The following is an 18,785-nucleotide window of genomic DNA, read 5'->3' as shown; positions in this document are numbered from 1 at the left end:
CAGATTGTTCTCCAGAAATATTAGAACCCAACTTAAAATACTACTTTATTCTTAAAACACTGGAAGTCCTTTTCATTTTAAGCCTACTTTATTATGTAATTCTCAGGTTATCAAATGGTCCTCATGAGGCAGTATTCACATGAGAATCAGACAGACTCGAGTTAACTCAGTGTTAGTGCTGAACCTCAATTTTAAGTGGGTTATTTAAAATATCGGTAAGATAAGGAACCTGCCCAGTGTCTAGCACATGGTAAATACTTAGTAAATGGTAACAACTGTGACTGTCACCTGCTCAGCTCTTACCTGGGGAAGGGTCAGAGGAAAAGGCTTTCTTAGGTAGTTCAGTTTGGCATAAGTCAGGACTACTCCACCAAAGTAAAGGCATAAGTCCCAATTTTTACCTTTGGGCCTGTAGGCTGATGCTTGATAAAGTTTCCTTAGTGGACTGTCTTGGATGGGCTCATTTTCTTACCCAAAATGAAGGAAAGAGGGTACTAACATCCAGGCTAGTCTTCTTTCCTGGCCAGCCCGACCCACACTGCCAGCCAATCTCTTCTTCGATCTCTCTTAGTTCCTGCCTCATGCTGGGGACCGCATCTTGATCACGGGGGCAGCCGACTCCAAAGTGCATGTCCACGACCTGACAGTAAAGGAAACGATCCACATGTTTGGAGACCATACAAACCGGGTGAAACGCATCGCCACAGCGCCCATGTGGCCCAACACATTCTGGAGTGCTGCTGAGGACGGGCTTATCCGGTAAGGGCCTGAAGCATGGAGTGGGGCCTGTGCCTCCCCTGCTCCCCCTGCATGTTGGCTCCCCATCCCATCCGCCCCACCGCTTCCTTCCACAGGCCTGGTTCCTTCCTGTCAGCAGAGTTTAGCCTCCTATATCTGCCCAGGGCACTTTTCTGTGAACATAAAACTGGGAACATTGCTCGTCCTGCTCTCCTACACTACAATCAGGCCTGCAGGCCTGTTGTCACCAACGCAGAGTCAGCCTCCTCTGGACTTTCACACTTGGTGTTCCCTCCACCTGGTTTTCTCTGTCCCCAGTTATTTCCATATTTGACTCTTCCTTGCCCTGAGATCACCTTAAGGATCACCTCCTCAGAAGCACCTTTTCTATCCTGTCTGAAGTAGGACCCCCCCCAATCATTCTGTCTCAGCACACTAATTGTATCCTCTCTAACTCCAATCACTATCTGTAGTTCTTTTATTTTATTTACTCATTGGTTTATCTTTTTGTCTGTATCACTCACTGAACAGTGAGCTGCCAGAGCATCTCCATCTCTCTCTCATCCCTGGTTTTGTTCCTGAAGCCCAGCACTGCCTAGTACATAGAGGTGCTTGATACATTCTCTCAGAGAGTTGATCAGTGGGCATATGTGTGAGAAAGGGATAGCCAGCCAGAAATGGTCACGTGGGCTTTCCCTCTTCCCAGTGGCCTAGGTTATGACAACTTTGCCTCTACTTTCCTTCATCCTAAAATGGTCTCATTGCCTTTTAAATCCTTTCTTCAGAGGTGACTTTAGAACTTTTTCCCTGTCTCTCCAACCTGATTTAATGTCTCCCTTGAGATCTTGTAGGACTTTATACCCTCTTCCCCGTTAAAAAAGAAGTGAGATCTAGATCGCATGAACTATAAAACAGCAGTTAGAAACAGGGCACTGATGTCAGACGGACCTGGGATCAAGTCCTACCTCTGTCACTCAGTATTGGGGCAAGTCACTTTATCCCTGAATCTCAGTTTCATCATCTATAATGGAAATTATCATAATATCTCCCTTGGCCTGAGCATTAAAATCAAGATAGTGCCTATAAAACCTTAGGAGAGTACTTGGAAGACAAAAAGCACTTTGGTCAGTGGCAGGTACAATTCCGTGTTACCCTTGTTGACCCTGACTAACCAGACTGTGCCAGGGCAGCAGGGAGAGGCTAAGCATCTAGGGTCAGAGCCTGAGTGGCATTTAGGCAAAGGTACAGTCAGGGAAGGTGTCCTAGCAGAAGGTGAGCATACACTGGACCTTGCAGAATAGGCAAGATTTGGATGGGTAAGGAAAAGCTGAGTGGACTCCCCAACTTGAGCAGAGTTCGTGGAGGCAGGGGTAAGATAGCCATATGAGGGATAGTTGTCATCGGCACGGTTAGAAAGCTGAGGGATGATGTTAGTTTGAAATTGGGTCTTAAAAACCAGACTGATGAGTTTGGTCAATGTTTACTAACAGTAAGCTAGAAGTATTGAGGAACCTTCTCAGGTTTTTGAGCAGGAGAGTGATGTAACAAAAACAGTATTTTAGGAAGAGCAATCTGATGAGGTCGGCATAGAAAGGTGAGGCGGACAGGGTGGAGATTATTGCCAGTGTCTAGGCAGGAGGTGGGTGAGCACACGGGGCACATCTCCCCATTCTCTGTGCCTGTGTAGTGGCAGCACAGCAGTCCTCCAAACTGCCGTGAGGGGGGTGCTGCTGCCGGGGAAGTCTGACATGACCTTTAAGCTCCTGAGTGGGACTCAGGCTTGTCTTGATGCTAAGTGTTTCTAGATCGCTCTTAGGTGACCTCTAGATTCTCCTTTCAGTCACCTCCATACTTCGTTTCCTGTAAGAAATTAGATGAAAAGTGGAGTTAAGGAGCGGAGCCAGGTGGTTAAAGGCTGTCTCCCCAGCTCTGCACTATCCCAGTTTCACATTTACTGGCAGTGTCATCCCAGACAGGCTGTTTAGCTGCCTTCAGCCTCAGTGTTCTAATGGTACCTGGGAATGGCATGAGGATTTAATTAGATAATCCATGTACAACATTTACAGATAGTACTGGACACAAAGCAGTTTCTCATTTTTAGTAATCAGTAGTAATAGTACTTAATAGTAATATCACTGACACCTGTAAAAGACAAATAAAAAACATTACAGTAGTATTTACCGTAAATAGTTACATAAAGAATAAAACAGATTGTATGAGAAGTCTATTTCAGGTGCCTGGCCCATCGTGACCACTGGAGAAATGGGAATGGTTTTTCGGGGCGCCTGGCTGGCTAAGTCAGAGGAGCATTCTACTCTTGATCTCAGGGTCCTGAGTTCAAGCCCCACACTGGGTGTAGAGATGACTTAAAAATAAAATCTTTCAAAAAAAAAATAAAAGAAGTAGTGGTTTTTGATATTCTTATTATTTAGGAACAGGTCAGAGCTGCTCTCAGTCCCTTTGTATAACAAGGCCTTAGCTTCTCCCCTGCCTCACAGGAGGACCCAACCCCCATCCCCTAACGCTGTCCTCTCTCACAGCCAGTATGACCTTCGGGAGAACAGCAAACACTCGGAGGTGCTGATTGACCTGACAGAGTACTGTGGCCAGCTGGTGGAGGCCAAGTGCCTCACCGTCAACCCCCAGGACAACAACTGCCTGGCAGTAGGGGCCAGTGGGCCCTTTGTGAGGCTCTATGACATTCGCATGATTCATAACCACAGGTATGAATAGCTCGGCCGCCCATGGCCAGGTCCCTGGGAACCTGCTGCCCCTTTCCCTCATTGCCATGCCCTCTTGTTTCTGAGATGGGTCTTTAAATTCTTGTGATTTTTTAAAAAATGTAATCCATGTTTATTTTGTAAAATACGGAAAATATAATGAAAAAACTACCCATAATCCACCACCTGAAACAAATCACTGTGTATAATATTTTCTGCTTGTTCTCTTACTATGAGTATTTGTGCAGAGTTATAATCTTATACATGTAATTCTTTTTTGTACATTTAATTTTATTATTCTTTTTAAACAAATGTATAATATACTCAGAACCTCCACCTAAGTCCCAGACCTGAGCAGCTCTGCCAGCCTGGGTTTTCAGTCAACTTCTGGGACAGGCACAGGGGTGTCTGGCCTGCTAGACTTTCATTTGTGGGTTTGGGCGACCACTGCTGCTCCTCATACACTACATGACATGGAGTGGACCTTGAACCTTAACTCCATCATCTGTAAAATGAGAATAATAGGGTGGTCATGAGGACCAAGACAATGGATAGGACCTACCTGTAAAGCACTGTAATGTGTATGGCCATGGCTGTCTAGTTGGTGAATCTTTGGGGTTGCTCAGGTAAGGAAGAAAAGTATCTCCTTTCAGAGGTAAAAATTTAGGTTTTCCTCTAGGGATTGTGATCTCGACTACTCAAGGGTAGTGCTAGGGGTTATAACCTATATGGTTTGCCTTCCCACCAGGAAGAGCATGAAGCAGAGCCCTTCGGCAGGTGTCCACACCTTCTGTGACCGGCAGAAGCCCCTTCCGGATGGTGCCGCCCAGTATTACGTAGCAGGTAGGGCTCAGTCCAGCCCTGGCCCCGCACTCTTGGCTGGGTGCTGACTCTGTCTGGGGTGGTGCGGGGAGGTAGCATGGCATGGTGGTCAAGAGAAAGGGTTTTAGAGTAAGGCAGATGTGGGCTTTAATCCTGACTGCCACTGACCAGCCATCCTGTGACCTTTGGCAAAGTATTTCCCCTTGATGAGTCTTAATTCCTTTTCCATAAAATGGCACTGTAATGATGAAATGAAATAAAGTACATAAAGCAGTCAGCCTAGTGCATGTAGTGAGTGCTCAACACTCACAGCTGCTTTTAGGATGAAGGTAATTGCTACCATTATGGATATGATTGGCTTCACACAACTCCCTGCCCCTCTGGGGGAAGACAGGGAGCTTCACATTAGGGTAACTGAGCTGCTCCCCACAGGTCACCTGCCCGTGAAGTTGCCTGATTACAACAACCGTCTGAGAGTGTTGGTTGCCACCTATGTGACCTTCAGCCCCAATGGCACAGAGCTGCTGGTCAACATGGGAGGGGAGCAGGTATGTATGGGTGCCCAAGGTAGCCCTGCCCTCCTTCACCCTACAGTCAGCAGCCAGGGCTTAACACCTCACTTCCACTGCCATGAGGCAGACAAGCAGCAGCCTTATTGTAAATTACTTCATAGTGAAATGTAGGAGCAACCTGGCATCACTGGAATTCCCAGAGAGGTGCCTTGGCCTTGGCTTTTTCTGAAGCTTTAGAACTGACGGACCGGTCTTCAAATGCTGGCCTTCTGTGTACTGGAAATTTGAACTGTGAGGGTCTTCGTTCTTCTGAGCCTCGGTTTCTTCATCCTCCATTTTCCTAGGAGGAAACCCTGGGGCTCAGAGTTGGGCTGTAAGAGTGTTCCTTAGTAATGGCAGGCTACTAACCCTTCTCTTTTCATGTTCTCGGTCAGGATATTTAGTAAGCCTTGCTTAAATCCATTTATTCTACAAACACTCACTGAGCACTTACTCTGGGACTAGCATTATAAACATGAAGGAGACAGAGGTGAAATATGATCCAGCGCAGGTTGACGGGAGACATGGCAGGTGAAGCAGTTGATGAACAAGGCAAGGCGGACTATGTACCAGAGAACTGGGATGGAGAACTGGTCCTGGCTTCAGATCGCTGAGCCATCACCTGGCCTGAAGGTAGCATTAGGATGAATAGCGATGCAGTGTAGCAGAGTGGCTTAGAGTCAGACAGACTTGGTTTTGGGTCTTGGCTGTGCCACCTACTACTTTTATGGCCGTGGGTAAATAAAGGCTCAGCCCATATTTCTTTGTCTGTAAAGGGGGTGATAATAATAGTACTTCTTGGGCTGACTTGGCTGACTCTGTCAGAAGAGCATGCAACTCTTGATCCCTAGGGCCGTGAGTTCAGAGTCCTATGTTGGGTATAGAGATAACTAAAAACAATAAACTAAAAAAAATAATAGTACTTCTTTATGAGGTGGTTTCTAGGGTGAAATGAGGTAAGTCCTATAAAACATTTAGCCAAAAAAAAAAAAAAAAAAATTAGCCAAGTTCCTAAAGCAAAGTAAGAATTGAAAAAACGTTAAATAATAATAATTTTATGTTCACCGAGACAAGTAAGTAGCAGTGATGCTTTGGGCAAATTGCTTCCCTTCTCTGAGGTTTCAGTTTTCCCAACTATAAAATGAGAAATTTGGCTTTGTGACCTCTGAGGACCTTTCAAACTTAAACACGTGATTCTAATTAATGGCGGTGTTTTAAGCAGTCCACCCTCGGGACTGGGAACTGGGAAGATGTTCCTGTCTGAGGTTTGTTCCGTAGAACACCTCCTGGCCTTGCAGGATGGCTCCCTACTCAATACTCACTGTGTTCCTGAGAGCCATCAAGCCACCAAGGCCTTGCTTCTGGCCAGCCACTTTCTTACCTCACAGCCTCCGTCTCTTTTCTTGACCCTTCCACCCTAGGTCTATTTGTTTGACCTGACTTACAAGCAGCGGCCGTACACCTTTCTCTTGCCTAGAAAATGCCACTCCTCAGGGGGTAAGTTCTCTCTTGGGGTAGGGTTATCTCTGCTGGGGAGCTTGAGCATTTGCCACTTCTGCTGAGAAAGCTGCCCCTTCCCTTGTGCTGTGGCTGTGCCCCAGAAGGACTAGATTCTCTGAAAGAACGATCTGTGTACAGTAAGAAAGAAGAGAACAGTAGGTCAGAGATACCTTCCCTCTGAAAAAGCACTTTCCGTGTTGTCTCTGGAGGACCTCAAGTAGTTGCCCTTCCTTTCTCATCCTGGGTCAGTCTCCTCACTGACTCTTTCCTGGGGCCTGCAGTTGATTTAGGCACCTCTACAAGTCCTGTTCTCCCCACACACACACCCCCCCGCCCGCCCCACAATCCCCCAAATCCCACCTAAGGGTAATGCCAAGTTAAAGCTATGTCCCTCTCCAACCAGCAGAGGGCGCACAGACTTTTCTTTATGCACTTGCCTGCCTGTGTCCAAACTTGCTTTCTGGGAAGGAGTCTCACCCCAGGAGGATGGCCCACAGTGGAACCATCAGATCCTGTGATGGAAGTTGGAGGGCTGCTGAGGAGCAATGGGGAATTTCTCCTGAGTTGTTGCTGTTCTTTCTCCCCATCCCTGCCAGAAGTTCAGAACGGCAAGATGTCCACCAATGGTGTATCCAACGGCGTGTCCAATGGACTGCACCTTCATAGCAATGGCTTCCGCCTGCCGGAAAGTAGGGGACATGTCAGGTGAGGCCAGTCTGACTTGTCCAGCCCTTCCAGTCCCAATTACACCTTATGGTACCTTACAGTGTAATTGGAGGGATAGAGTCGGAGGGAAGAGCATGTCTATTAAACCTTCCATCCAGGTACATACTTCCAAGTCTGGGGTCTGGGGCAAGGGATATAATGGAGTAATGGAGTATTTATGGATGTGGCTGGTGGTTCCAATACTGCTCCTACCTGGTAGGATTCCAGTCATGCTCAGACTGAAGTTCCAGTCCCTTGGTATCTGTAGCTGGGTCAGGACCAAGGGATCAGCTGTCTCTTAGTACTGAGCTCTCTCTTAAAGGTGTTCTACATAGATGTCCTTCCCCCATTATATTTTTCTTTGTCCCATACTATGTTTTGGCCTCTATTCACTACCAGGCCCAATGCTGGGCTTTGGTATAGAGGTGTTCAAAGCCTCTAAACTTTGAGAGAAACAGAAGTCTCTATAGAGAGATACATGGGAGGAACTCGGGTGGTCACAAGGTTCAGCTCAGTGTGGAGGTGGGTGGTTAGCTACTATCATGCTCAGGAGTTTGATTAAGAATTGCCTTTGGGGAGCACCTGGGTACCTCAACCAGTTAGGCATCCAGCTCTTGATTACAGCTCAGGTCATGCTCTCAGGCTCTTGAAATTGAGCCCCCTGTCAAACTTCGCACTCAGCACAAGTTGGCTTGAGATTCTCTCCTCCTCCCTCTGCCCACTCCCCGCTCGCACGTGCAAGCTCACACACACTCGCACTCTCTCTAATAAATAGAATCAAATTGAATCGCCTTTGGGGTGCCTGCCTGGCTCAGTCAGTGGAGTATGCAGCTCTTGATCTTGGGGTCATGAGTTTGAGCCCCATGTTGGGAGCATAGAGTTTACTTAGAGCTTACTTTTAAAAAAGAGAGAGAGAGTTGCCTTTTACCTGTCCATGACAGCTTCATTTCTGTTCCTCTTGTTTTCTCACTGGTTCAGAGTATCGGGACTTCTGCCCATTACCTATTGTAGTAACCCAGGCCAAGGATGGAAGTGCGCCCCTCTTCTAAATGACAGTGCAGACCCCAGGGACCAAGAAAATAACAGGTGGCCCTCAGGCAAGGCTATAGACTTCCTGAGAGGCTGCTCTGACCTTCTTTGGCTGGCCTAACTTGGCTCTCCTTCCCCGTAGTCCCCAGGTAGAGCTGCCCCCATACTTGGAGCGCGTGAAACAGCAAGCCAACGAGGCCTTTGCCTGCCAGCAGTGGACCCAGGCCATTCAGCTTTATAGCAAGGCCGTGCAGAGGGCCCCTCACAACGCCATGCTCTACGGGAACCGAGCTGCTGCCTACATGAAGCGCAAGTGGTGAGCGGACCTTAGGACGGGGGATGAAGGCAGGGGGCCTGATGGAGTCAAGTTGCTGAGGCCTCCAGGGAAAGTGGCAGTGGCATCCCACTGCCTCTTAGGGCTCCTTAGCCCCAGGCTGCTTCTCCCCACCTCCAGACTGGAAGCCAGGAATTCTCAAGCACCAAGGAAGGTCACAGTGAAATAGTTTTGTTAAGTAGTGGTGTTTTGTTAATAAAGTGATGTGGCCACTGGATAAGTAGGACTTGAGAGATTGATTAATCCCAACTGTTGGATAATTGTGCCTTGAATTGGGACTATGAAGGAACAGTGGAATTCTTGCTACACAGGAAAGAGGCATTTGGTGAATTCAGTTGGTATCTGTCTGAATTGATTCTGCAGCTCCTTGACCTTGGAGCTTGCTTTTCTATGCTCTTAGACCATTGGACTAAGCACAGACAAGATACCAGAGATCTGAAGCTGGCTGTGGGTCATGTTGGGTCATAGTGGCTGGTGGTAAAGGGGTGGGGTCCATATCCTGAAGAACCCGCTATCTTTGGAGACCATCAGGGCTCCTAGCCCTTCTGCCTGCAGCACCAGCAGGCAAGCAGGCCCCCTCCCCCAGCCGGGGCCAGGACTGGAGATGGATAGAGCTGGGCCCACAGCCATTTCTGCTCCGTCTGGCATCCGTCGGCTCTGCCCAGACAGACAGGCCAGCTGGTGTGCCATCGTCTGGCTGCAACAAGGCAGGCCAGAGAGGGAAGCTTAAGAAACCCACCCAAGTTAACAGGATGGTAGATGGGGGTTTGGGAAGATGCTACCCCATTGGCCTGAGCTCAGGCGTTAAGAGTTTACCAAAGACTCAGATGGTAACCTGACTGAGGAGGTGATGGTTTGGGGGCCATCCTGAGGTGTTTGGCCTCTCTGTCCTAAGAGCTGGGTAGAATACGCAGTGTCCTCATCCAGGCTTTAGACTGAGAGCTGTTTCACTCTTGCATTCTTGCTAAGAGAGGCTGATAAAGCCCTTGACATGTTCTCTGAACTCCTACTATGCACTAGATACCAGGGACACAAAGTTCTTCACTTTGAGTTCCTGTGCTCCAGAGTCCCCAGCTTCTGGACAGAGGACAAAGACATGATCATGGTTCTCATTGTCAAAGAGTCAGGAAGCAGTGAGTCTTTGTGTGGTCAGGTAAAAGGCTGTGGGCACTAAGAAAAGTTAAGTCACTTCAGCTGGGGTCAGGGAAGTGTCAGGAAGATGAGGTGTCTGATGGGGCTTTAAGTGTGGGCAGACTTAGGCAAGGAAGTGAAAAGGAGGAGGGGATTATGGGGGAAGGACATTCCCAGAGAGATGGTGTGAACAAAGGCGTGGGGGTGGGGGACTGACTGAAGAGCTTGTTTGCAGAACAACAAATCCATTTGGCTGGAGCAGAGGGTTCTGGAAGGGACTGGCAGGAGATGAGTCTGTGAGGTAGCCTGGGGCCGGCCTGGGAAGGACTTGGAATGCAGAGCGGTGGCTGTTTTGGCCTGGATTCAGTGGGGTGATGGGCAGCTATTGAAGGGTTCTGAGCAGGAGAGGGATGTGCTGAGGGCTGTCCTTTCAGGGAGATTGATCTGGCAGAGAGTCTGGTGGATGTGTGAACCCTAGGGCCAGCCTACTCTCTCCCCATCCCCACATGCCTGCCAGTGACCCCAGAATGTCGCATTCTGTCCCAGGTCAGTCTCTCCAGGGCTGCCATCTGCTCCTGGGTGCAGTGGGAGCTGTCACCCTCTGGCTCCTGGTTGGTCTCTGTCTGGCTCTCTCCAGGAGCTCTGAGGTGCACTTTGCAGGTGGTAATTGGGTTTCCGAACAGTGCCTGCTCCTTCATCACAGCCAGTCGTTCTGACGCAGGCCATGCCTTCAAAGCACTCTGTCCCCTGCCTGCTCCCACACTGGTGAGCTGCTTGTTCCGGATCTGAGCATGGCTGTTGCAAGGGCTGGATGCTCCCTCTGAGTGCTGTAGGAGAGGAGGGTCAGGAGGACATTTCCCCTGTCGGGGCTGCTTTGACCCTGTGCAGGAGGGTTGTGAGCTATGCCTTGGTGGAAAGAGCATCAGTTCTGGGGAATGCTGCTTGTCACAGTTGGGTCCTAGGCCCCTCTCAGCCCAGCAGGGTAAAGGGGGGGTGGCGGGAAGGGTACTAAAGGAGAAGTCCTGTGACCTGTCTGGATCTACAAACGACAGGTGGGAACAGATGAGAGGTATGGGAGAAGTGTATCCTATATTCTGGCACAGGGTGGGAGAGCAGGGGACTTCCTTAAGATCCCTCCCTTCTTGCTGTCCCCCCGAAAACTGAAAACCATCCCCATTTCCCTTCATCCATGCTTTGGGAGGTTGAAGGTAGTGAATGGGGATGATTTGGAGTTCCTGGCGTGCACACCCCCCTTCGCCATCAGCTTCCAGAGAGCTGACTCTGCCAGTCTGTCAGGCCCCATCCTTCAGCCCCGGGAGGTAGAGGCCACAGCTGCTGTGGATCAGTCAGCCAGGACAGAGGGGGGTCTGGCTGAGGGCTTGCTGCCTGCTGGTCAGACCCTCAGTCCCCAGCCTGGCACTTCTGGCTTCCCCAGACCGCCGAACTGTCCTTGAGGGCCCCCTGCCTTGGCCATGGCTTTGAAGACCAGCCGGGGGGATTTGAGGAGGTAGTTGGAGGAAGAGAGAAGGAGGGCTTGGGGAGCCTGAAGTGGGCAAGATGCCAGGCCTTCTGCTGCAGAGCTGCAGGGGCCTGGGGTGAGCCAGTGCGCAGTTGCACTCTGTGCCCAGCAGAGGGCAGCCTGACACTGTTTTTTCTTTCACACATGCGCGCACCCTGGTGCGCGCACTCCATCCCTCCATCCCCCACCAAGACTTCAGGGTTCCTGACTCATCTCCTTAACATACTCTGTCTCCTGGGGAGCAGGGTCTGGGCTGAGCCAGGGTTCTTTTCGTTTACAAGCACCCTCGCCCTGAGATCTGTCAGAGGTGGGCTGAGGTGGCCCACCTCAGAGGAGACTGGGTGGACTCCTTGCTTGCCACGCGGTCCTACCTCTAAGCCACACTCCCCTGCCTTCCCAGGGATGGTGACCACTACGATGCCCTGAGAGACTGCCTCAAGGCCATCTCCCTAAACCCGTGCCACCTGAAGGCACACTTCCGCCTGGCCCGCTGCCTCTTTGAGCTCAAGTACGTGGCTGAGGCCCTGGAGTGCCTGGATGACTTCAAAGGGAAGTTTCCGGAGCAGGCCCACAGCAGCGCTTGTGACGCATTGGGCCGCGACATCACGGCAGCCCTCTTCTCCAAAAATGACGGTGGTGAGTGGGCACTGAGGAGGGGTTGCTGTTACTTTGAGGTCCTGTGTGACATGCTGGAGAAGACATGGTTCTGAGATTAGAGAGGCCTGGATTCTTAGGTTGATTCAGAAATTATGTGAGGTTGGGACACTCACTTGGTCTCTTTGAGATGCAGTTTCCCCATCTGTAAAGGGGGAATGATAGCACCTCCCATTTAGGGTTTCTCTTGAGGATTAACAATAGTATGTTTAAAGCACCTGGCTTAATGCCTAGGACTCAGGACAGGAGGAAACAGCCCAGTCAGGCCGTCTGCATAGCTCCAGCTGGGCCTTCTCACCTGCTCACAGAGACAGGGTCTTAGCTATTCCATTGGACATCTGAGTAAGAGGCAGCCGTGGGGGGTTGTACTCCTTCCAGTTGGGCTGCTTGCAGCAGAGGCAGCAGTGGAGGGCAGTGGAAATGCCTCACACATGGCAGCTCTGCCGTGTGGTAACCATGTGACCTAAGGTAACGCACAGCCTCCCTGACCCTACTGCCTTGCCTCCACAGAGCTCATTTGAAGCCCTGTCCAGCTCTGCTCAGTAGCATTGGAGGGTGAGCTGGGTATTTGTGGTGAAACTCAATGGAGGCAGACATGGACCCTCACCTCTCTCCTATGCAATTTACTAACCATGCGACTGATGCATTGTTTGAGTAGTTATCCAGCATCTACCACATGCTAGGCACCGTGCTGGGTTGTGGGTGTACAGCTGTGGACAAATCAGATGGGATTTGTGGAGTTTACAGCCCTAGCGAAGGAACCAAGCAATGAAGAAGAAACAATGTGATGAGTGCCATGGGGGGCTGATATGGTACAGGTGCCTGGGGCAGGGCTTAATGTCAGGCTAGGGTTCTGGAGGAGGAAACATTTAATCTGAGATCTCAGGGATGGGGAAGAAGAGGTAACTAGATAAAAAGTATACCTGTGGGAAGTAAAGATTTCTGGCCTAGGAACCAGCACATGCAAAGGCCCTGAAGCAGGCAGAATCAAGGCACTTTTAAGGCACTGAGAAAACTGTTGTGATTTTACCCAAGGCACTGAACTGATCAGTGCCTCATTTGGGATCTATAACTCATCTTCCAGTGAGGAAGGGCTTGGACTTTACTCCTTTCAGAGCTGTGGGTCTACTTAGAAAAATTATCCCTTCAAGTCTCTCAGTAGTGCTTCACCTTCCCCTCCCTGCCTCTTACTCCACAGAAACAGACTGTGGGCCTGTGCATCCTTGGGGCTTCCAGACATTGTTCTGGGACCTGAGCAAAGGCCCTTCTAGCATCCGAAGTCCCCTCTTGAACATCCTCAAGGGTTAGGTCCAAAAATGCTTCTTCCTTACAGTCATTCCCAGCTTTCAGGGGTGGGGGTAGAGGCAGATAGACCTACATTGTCAGCACTTGAGCTGAAAACAGGGTCAGGGGTAGAGACAAGGTAGGGGAGGGAAAATAAGGACAGGTCTCACCTTTCCTTGCTCTCTGCCCCTAGAGGAGAAGAAGGGAGCCGGCGGTGGCGGCGGCGGCCCTGTCCGCCTCCGCAGCACGAGCCGCAAGGACTCCATCTCGGAGGATGAGATGGTGCTGCGGGAGCGAAGCTACGACTACCAGTTCCGCTACTGCGGCCACTGCAACACCACCACGGATATCAAGGAGGCCAATTTCTTTGGCAGGTCCGAGGCCCTGAAGAGGAGAGGGCACAGCCTGGTTGGCAGCAGGAGACTGGGGCGGGGGGCATAATGCTTTCAGAAAAGTCTCAAATCCCAGTTCTGCCTCTGTATCCTTGACCAAATGGCTTCACCTCTGTGGGCCTGTCTCTTCATCTATAAAATGAAACCAGCCATCCCCACTCATGGGGCCATAATGAGGATTTGTGAGGTAATCCACAGAGCATCCAGCATGGGGTCTGGATTCTGCCTTTATCCCCTGCCTCCTCTCCCTCTGTCTCCATGTGCCAGAGCTTGGTCTTGATGTGGATGCTTGGAGCTTCCCTCTGCTGGGGTATGAGGCCAGAGCCCTCAAAAGCTGGCAGTCTTAGCACACTTGTGTTCTCAGAACTGTGCCCCCGGTATTGAGCGACATAGCCCATGTCTACCCCCAACCCTCCTTTGTATATGGTATACTTTCTAGGGGTAAGTGAAACCCTTGAGTGTTGAGAGTCTCACCATCAAGATGCCCTCTAAGTGTCAGTGGTGTGTAAGGGGGTTGTGGACCCGGGAATCGAGGACTGCTGGGGAAGGCTTAGATAAGAGTGTTCCCAGAGATCGAAGAGATGCAGGATTGATCCCGCACCCAGGGAGCTTATAATATATGTTGAGGGAGAGTATCTTGGAGGCACCCAAGCAGTCCCTGATCTTAAGCTTAATAGCTGGACAGCGACTAAGGCTCTGCAGTATGGAGAAGATTGCCATGTGTGGGAGTTCTGAGTCAAGTGAAGACCCCAGAGTTCCCTGCTCCCCTTGCCCTAAGCCGTACAGCCTCTACTTGAGGCTGTAGGGCAGTACCCCACCTGACCTCCCTGCCCTTTGCCCCTCTGCCAGCAACGCTCAGTACATCGTCAGTGGCTCTGACGATGGCTCCTTCTTCATCTGGGAAAAGGAGACCACCAACCTGGTCCGCGTGCTCCAAGGAGACGAGTCCATCGTCAACTGCCTGCAACCACACCCCAGCTACTGCTTCCTGGCCACCAGCGGCATTGACCCTGTTGTGCGGCTCTGGAACCCCCGGCCAGAGGTGAGGGTGTGGAGAAAATGGCCAAAACTGGACAGGGACAAAGGTTGGGCTGGACCCTGTGCGAGGCCTCTGGCTGAGCCTGGGAGGATTAGGGAGGGAAATGAGTCATTCAAAGATGGAAGCCGCTAGGATGAGTGAACTCCTACCTGAGGGCCCAGCACTGTGTCAAGGTGGGAGCCATCAATTCCAAATACAGTAGGCAGTCCCAGGGGGAAGAGTAGGCACCTGCCTTCTCGAGGCACATCCCTGAGCAGGCTGAGAGGATGAGACTCCCATACAGGAAACAGTAACCAAGGACAGGGTGCAGGAGGCTGGGAGGGAACTAGAGCAGCCCCAGTGCCACCTCATGCGAACAGTCCCTCAGGGGCTCCCTAGGGACCTCATATACCACTGTCTTGTGTCCCCCAGAAGCTGGACAAAAGCCAGTCCCTTGGTTACATGGGAAGTATGCAGGCTTTGGAATCTTGGTGAGCCTAAGTCTGAATCCTGGTCCCTTCACTCACTGCCTAAGGGACTTAACCATCTCTGGCCCAGGATGTCCTACCCACTGGAATGGGTATGACAGCACCACCTCAAAAGGTTGCTTTAAGGATAAAGAAGTGATGCCTGTGAAGTGTCCAGTCCACAGGGACACTTAGGAGGATGTGGTCCCCTCTACTCCCAGGGTGGGTAGCCAGGCAGGCTGGCCTGAGGCCTCCACTGCCCTCTGCCCCACTTCCCTCCCCTTTCTAGCCAGCAAAACAGAAGTCAAGTGGTGTATCTAATTACAGAGGCAATTTACTGTGAATTTTAAAGAGAACCCTACAGACCTCTCCCATGAGGGGAGAGAAAAAGAAGGATAAAGGAAGGGTTGTTGGGAGTGATGACAGAAGAGTAGGATGGGGGGTGTTGCCTGTTCCTCCTGCCCTGGGTATCTAGTAGGTGTGCCCAACAGACCCTGGTGTGAGTCCTCCCACATATATCCATGTATGGGCCCCCCATGTGGTAAGCCCCACCATTTCCTGTATGGGGCCCCGCCAATATATACCCCAATAGGGGTATGACCCCCCAGTGTGTATCCCAGCATGTGCACCTCCATATATATCTCAGTGTATTGTGTCCCCTCCCAGTGTGTACTACCAGATGGGCCAGATGTATAACCCCACATGGCGTGTCTCCCTCATATCTGTATCCTGGTGAGCACGTGTCCTGTACGTATCCCCATATGTGGGTTCCCTGGCATCCGCATCTACCTAGGATTATACGTACAGCCCCACGTACATCTCTTGGTGTGTCCAGCCACCTCTACGTATACCGCCCCATCTGTATGTGTGTGTGTGTACGTGTGTGTGCGCATGTGCGCGTGCGCACGCTTGCCAACCTCCCCCACACACCTCTCTCCCGGTGCTATGTGTGCCTTCCCCACAGAGCGAAGACCTCACAGGCCGGGTTGTGGAGGACATGGAGGGTGCTTCCCAGGCCAACCAGCGGCGCATGAACGCCGACCCACTGGAGGTGATGCTGCTCAACATGGGCTACCGGATCACAGGCCTGAGCAGTGGGGGTGCGGGGGCCTCTGATGACGAGGACAGCTCCGAGGGCCAGGTTCAGTGCCGGCCCAGCTAGACCCTCCAAGCTCTGGTCCCCGGCCCCTGCTACTGGCTGGACCCTCCACCATGGGCAGGAGGTCAGGGGGTTCTGGTTTGTCTTCCCCCCTCCCCCCATTTTTTTCATTTCCCTGTTTTGTTGTTAGTTTGGCATTGGGGGTGGGGGGTTGCTACAACTCGCTGGCTTTCAGACTTTGGGGCAGATTGCCCCTTGACTGGCCTCAGCTCTGAGCAGAAGAGCAGGAGGGGAAGCCCCTCTAGACACCACCCACCTCCCATATCCCTGGAGGGCTCTAGCCCACCTCAGGTTGGGAGGCAAGGGCCAAAGCTGTCTTCAAGGACTGCCCTACACTTCAGTTGGCGGCAGGAAGGGGAGTGGAATTCCAGTCCGTAAGGGCTAGCCTTGACCTGTTGCCACTCTTGCTCCTACAGGCAAGGCTAGCTCTTCTGTGGCTTCAGGGAAGGTTCTGAAAAAGGATGGGGTCCCACCCTCCCTCCAGAGCCACCATGTCAGGGTGGAAGCCGAAGGAAGGTGGGAGTCCTACAGTAGGCAAGGCCAGGCCCCTGCCTGGGCAGGAGAGTGTCCTCGCCCTTCTCCCAGTGCTGGCTCCAGACCCTGCGCCTGCGCTCACTGGCCACCTCCGGGGGCTTAGCCTTTCCCAAGGGCCCTGGCAGAGGGTGGGGCACCACGCCATAGCCTTCTGCACTGCACTATGACCACTCCCACTCCCCTTTCTGGGGGCTCCTTGGCCTCACTGTGACCTTTCTGCCAGAGCTCCCAGCCAGGCCCACTCTGCTGAGGTGGCACTCCCTGCTAAGGGCCCTTTCTGCCCTTCCTCCCACCCCACATGCTGAGCCGCCACAAAGACCAAAGAAGTGATGGCTTTTCTCTGTCCCCCTGCTGCTCTGGGGGGAGGGGGGTGGGTCTCCTGAGCCACTCAGATGGGAAAATCCCTAACTTGGCCCCCTCCCTCCTCAGCAGCCCCAAGCTTAACACTGGACAGCAGTCACCCCACCACTCACCAAGCCGCTCTCTGCCCCCTTGGCTCTCAGCTGGGAGCTGCTCCTGACAGTTGCTCAGCCTTCCTCCCCTTCTCCCTCCTTCTCCCCTCAGTGCTTACTTGGCTCCAGCCCTCCAGCTGCAGCCTCTGGGGAGCAGCAGCCTCCCTTCTTCCCTCCCTCCGTCCTTCCCTCCCTCCGCCTGGTCTCTGCCAGGTGCCTCCTCTCAGTCAGGCTTCCGAGCAGCCCTGGAGACAGGAGGGCCATGTTAAAAGCTTTTTCACAGTTTTAAGAAGACAGGGGGGGTGAGGATAGTGGTGGGGGGTCTGGCACCATCTCGTCATTGCTTTAATCCCAGCAACACAGGTGGCAGCTTCTCCCCCCTCCTCCCCACCCAGTCCCTCTCCCACCCCTCTCTTCTAGCTTGGTAATGAAGTATATTTATTGGTGAAGGAAACAGCTGCTGCTGCTTTTCCTGCTGCTGGGACTTGCTCCCCTGTCTCTTCTCCATGACCTTTCTCGAGCCAGGGAGGGGAAAGCAGGAGTACTGGGGCTGGGCCCTGGGGCCCAAGGACCAGCAGGGGCCCCTTTTGCTTTCCTGTGTTCGAGCCACCTGCCATTTCCTCTCTGCCTCCTGCCCGCCCGTCCTGTGTCCCCCATCTGTCTCCCCCCCCCCCCCCCCCCCCCCCCCCCCCGCGCCTGCCCAGCCTGGGCCCTGCAGTGTGGAGAGACACATAAGCCTTACTGTCCTCTGGGGGCAGGAGCCGAGCCTTTTTGTTGCTCCGCTCCCAGGAGAGTGAGGGTGACGCAATTGATTAAAACCATTTTGTTCTAGGTGTGGCTGCTGGCATTTGTGGGGTGCAAATGGGTCTTGGAACCAAAGTGAGGGTACCTGATCCTCACCTCTGTAGCTATGTGACTTTGAGTAACCACACCTCTGCTGGGTAGAATGAGGCCTGCCTTGGAGGATCCCTGTGAGCAGTGGCCTCCCAGCACAGCGAGGCTGAGTGCAGCAGCGCCTGGCCCTGGTGGCTGTGAATTGCAGTAATCAGCTTTCACTCTCCAAGCTGTTTTCTCATCTCTAAAACAAGGAGGTTGAAGTCTTAGTGGCTTTTCAAACTTCTAAAATCAACCCAAACAAGAAATACACATTTTACATTGTGATCCAAGATACCCATGCTTATTTGTGTGTATATAATGAACATAAGCTTTACACAATAATATTTACCGTTGCTACATGCAGTGTATTCTAGTGACCATTCTGTTTTACTAAGGTAAAAAAAGGCTGGCCATAACCCACTAAACGGATTTCACAATGTGATGCGCCCTGGATTAGAGGGTATCTTAGACCAGAGGTTCCCAGACTTTCTCAGCTCATAGCACTCACCCAGCTTTAGTGGCTCAGTAATTTTCTCATGGAGCCTCTAAACCAAAAGAAATGCCCAAGAGTTCTATTTATCAAGTAATTGTGCTCGCTTCGGCAGCACATATACTATTTATCAAGTAATTATACTCAAATTACATAAGAACTATGTGGTACCAAGTCACTTTTTTTAAAAAAAGTACTTATAAACTAGAAGAAACAGTATTTTTATTTCATTCTTAAATACAATAACTAATGGGATCTGTGTGCTTTTTGGGCACTATAAAGCCTCTCAAACTTTCTAATCCCATTGGACACTACTACCTATTCCACACTGACTTTGAGTTGCTTTTTACGAGAGCGACCACCAAAAACCCAGCTTCTCAAAGATGATCTAACCAAAGGAATGTATCACA

At 51.3% G+C, this 18,785-nt stretch overlaps 1 protein-coding gene across 4 annotated transcripts in view; it reads left to right on the top strand.

Moving 5' to 3' along the window:
- WDTC1 (WD and tetratricopeptide repeats 1) overlaps positions 1–17,840 on the top strand; it is a 70,278-nt gene extending 52,438 nt beyond the window's left edge. For 2 of the 4 annotated variants that reach the window (XM_047725975.1, XM_047725978.1), the window contains 11 exons: positions 572–759; positions 3,279–3,461; positions 4,207–4,301; positions 4,713–4,828; positions 6,253–6,328; positions 6,928–7,036; positions 8,208–8,381; positions 11,450–11,685; positions 13,181–13,361; positions 14,229–14,421; positions 15,829–17,840. In XM_047725975.1, coding sequence (XP_047581931.1) covers positions 572–759; positions 3,279–3,461; positions 4,207–4,301; positions 4,713–4,828; positions 6,253–6,328; positions 6,928–7,036; positions 8,208–8,381; positions 11,450–11,685; positions 13,181–13,361; positions 14,229–14,421; positions 15,829–16,026 — 1,749 coding nt within the window. In that variant the 3' untranslated portion in view covers positions 16,027–17,840. The remainder of the gene's footprint in view (positions 1–571; positions 760–3,278; positions 3,462–4,206; positions 4,302–4,712; positions 4,829–6,252; positions 6,329–6,927; positions 7,037–8,207; positions 8,382–11,449; positions 11,686–13,180; positions 13,362–14,228; positions 14,422–15,828) is intronic. The other 2 variants (XM_047725976.1, XM_047725977.1) reach the window with 2 other exon arrangements.
- The last annotated feature ends 945 nt before the right edge of the window (positions 17,841–18,785 follow it).

Source organism: Lutra lutra, chromosome 4 (assembly GCF_902655055.1).
Source record: "Lutra lutra chromosome 4, mLutLut1.2, whole genome shotgun sequence".
In the NCBI taxonomy this organism is placed as follows: Eukaryota; Metazoa; Chordata; class Mammalia; order Carnivora; family Mustelidae; genus Lutra; species Lutra lutra.
This window is presented reverse-complemented; position numbering and strand designations above follow the sequence as displayed.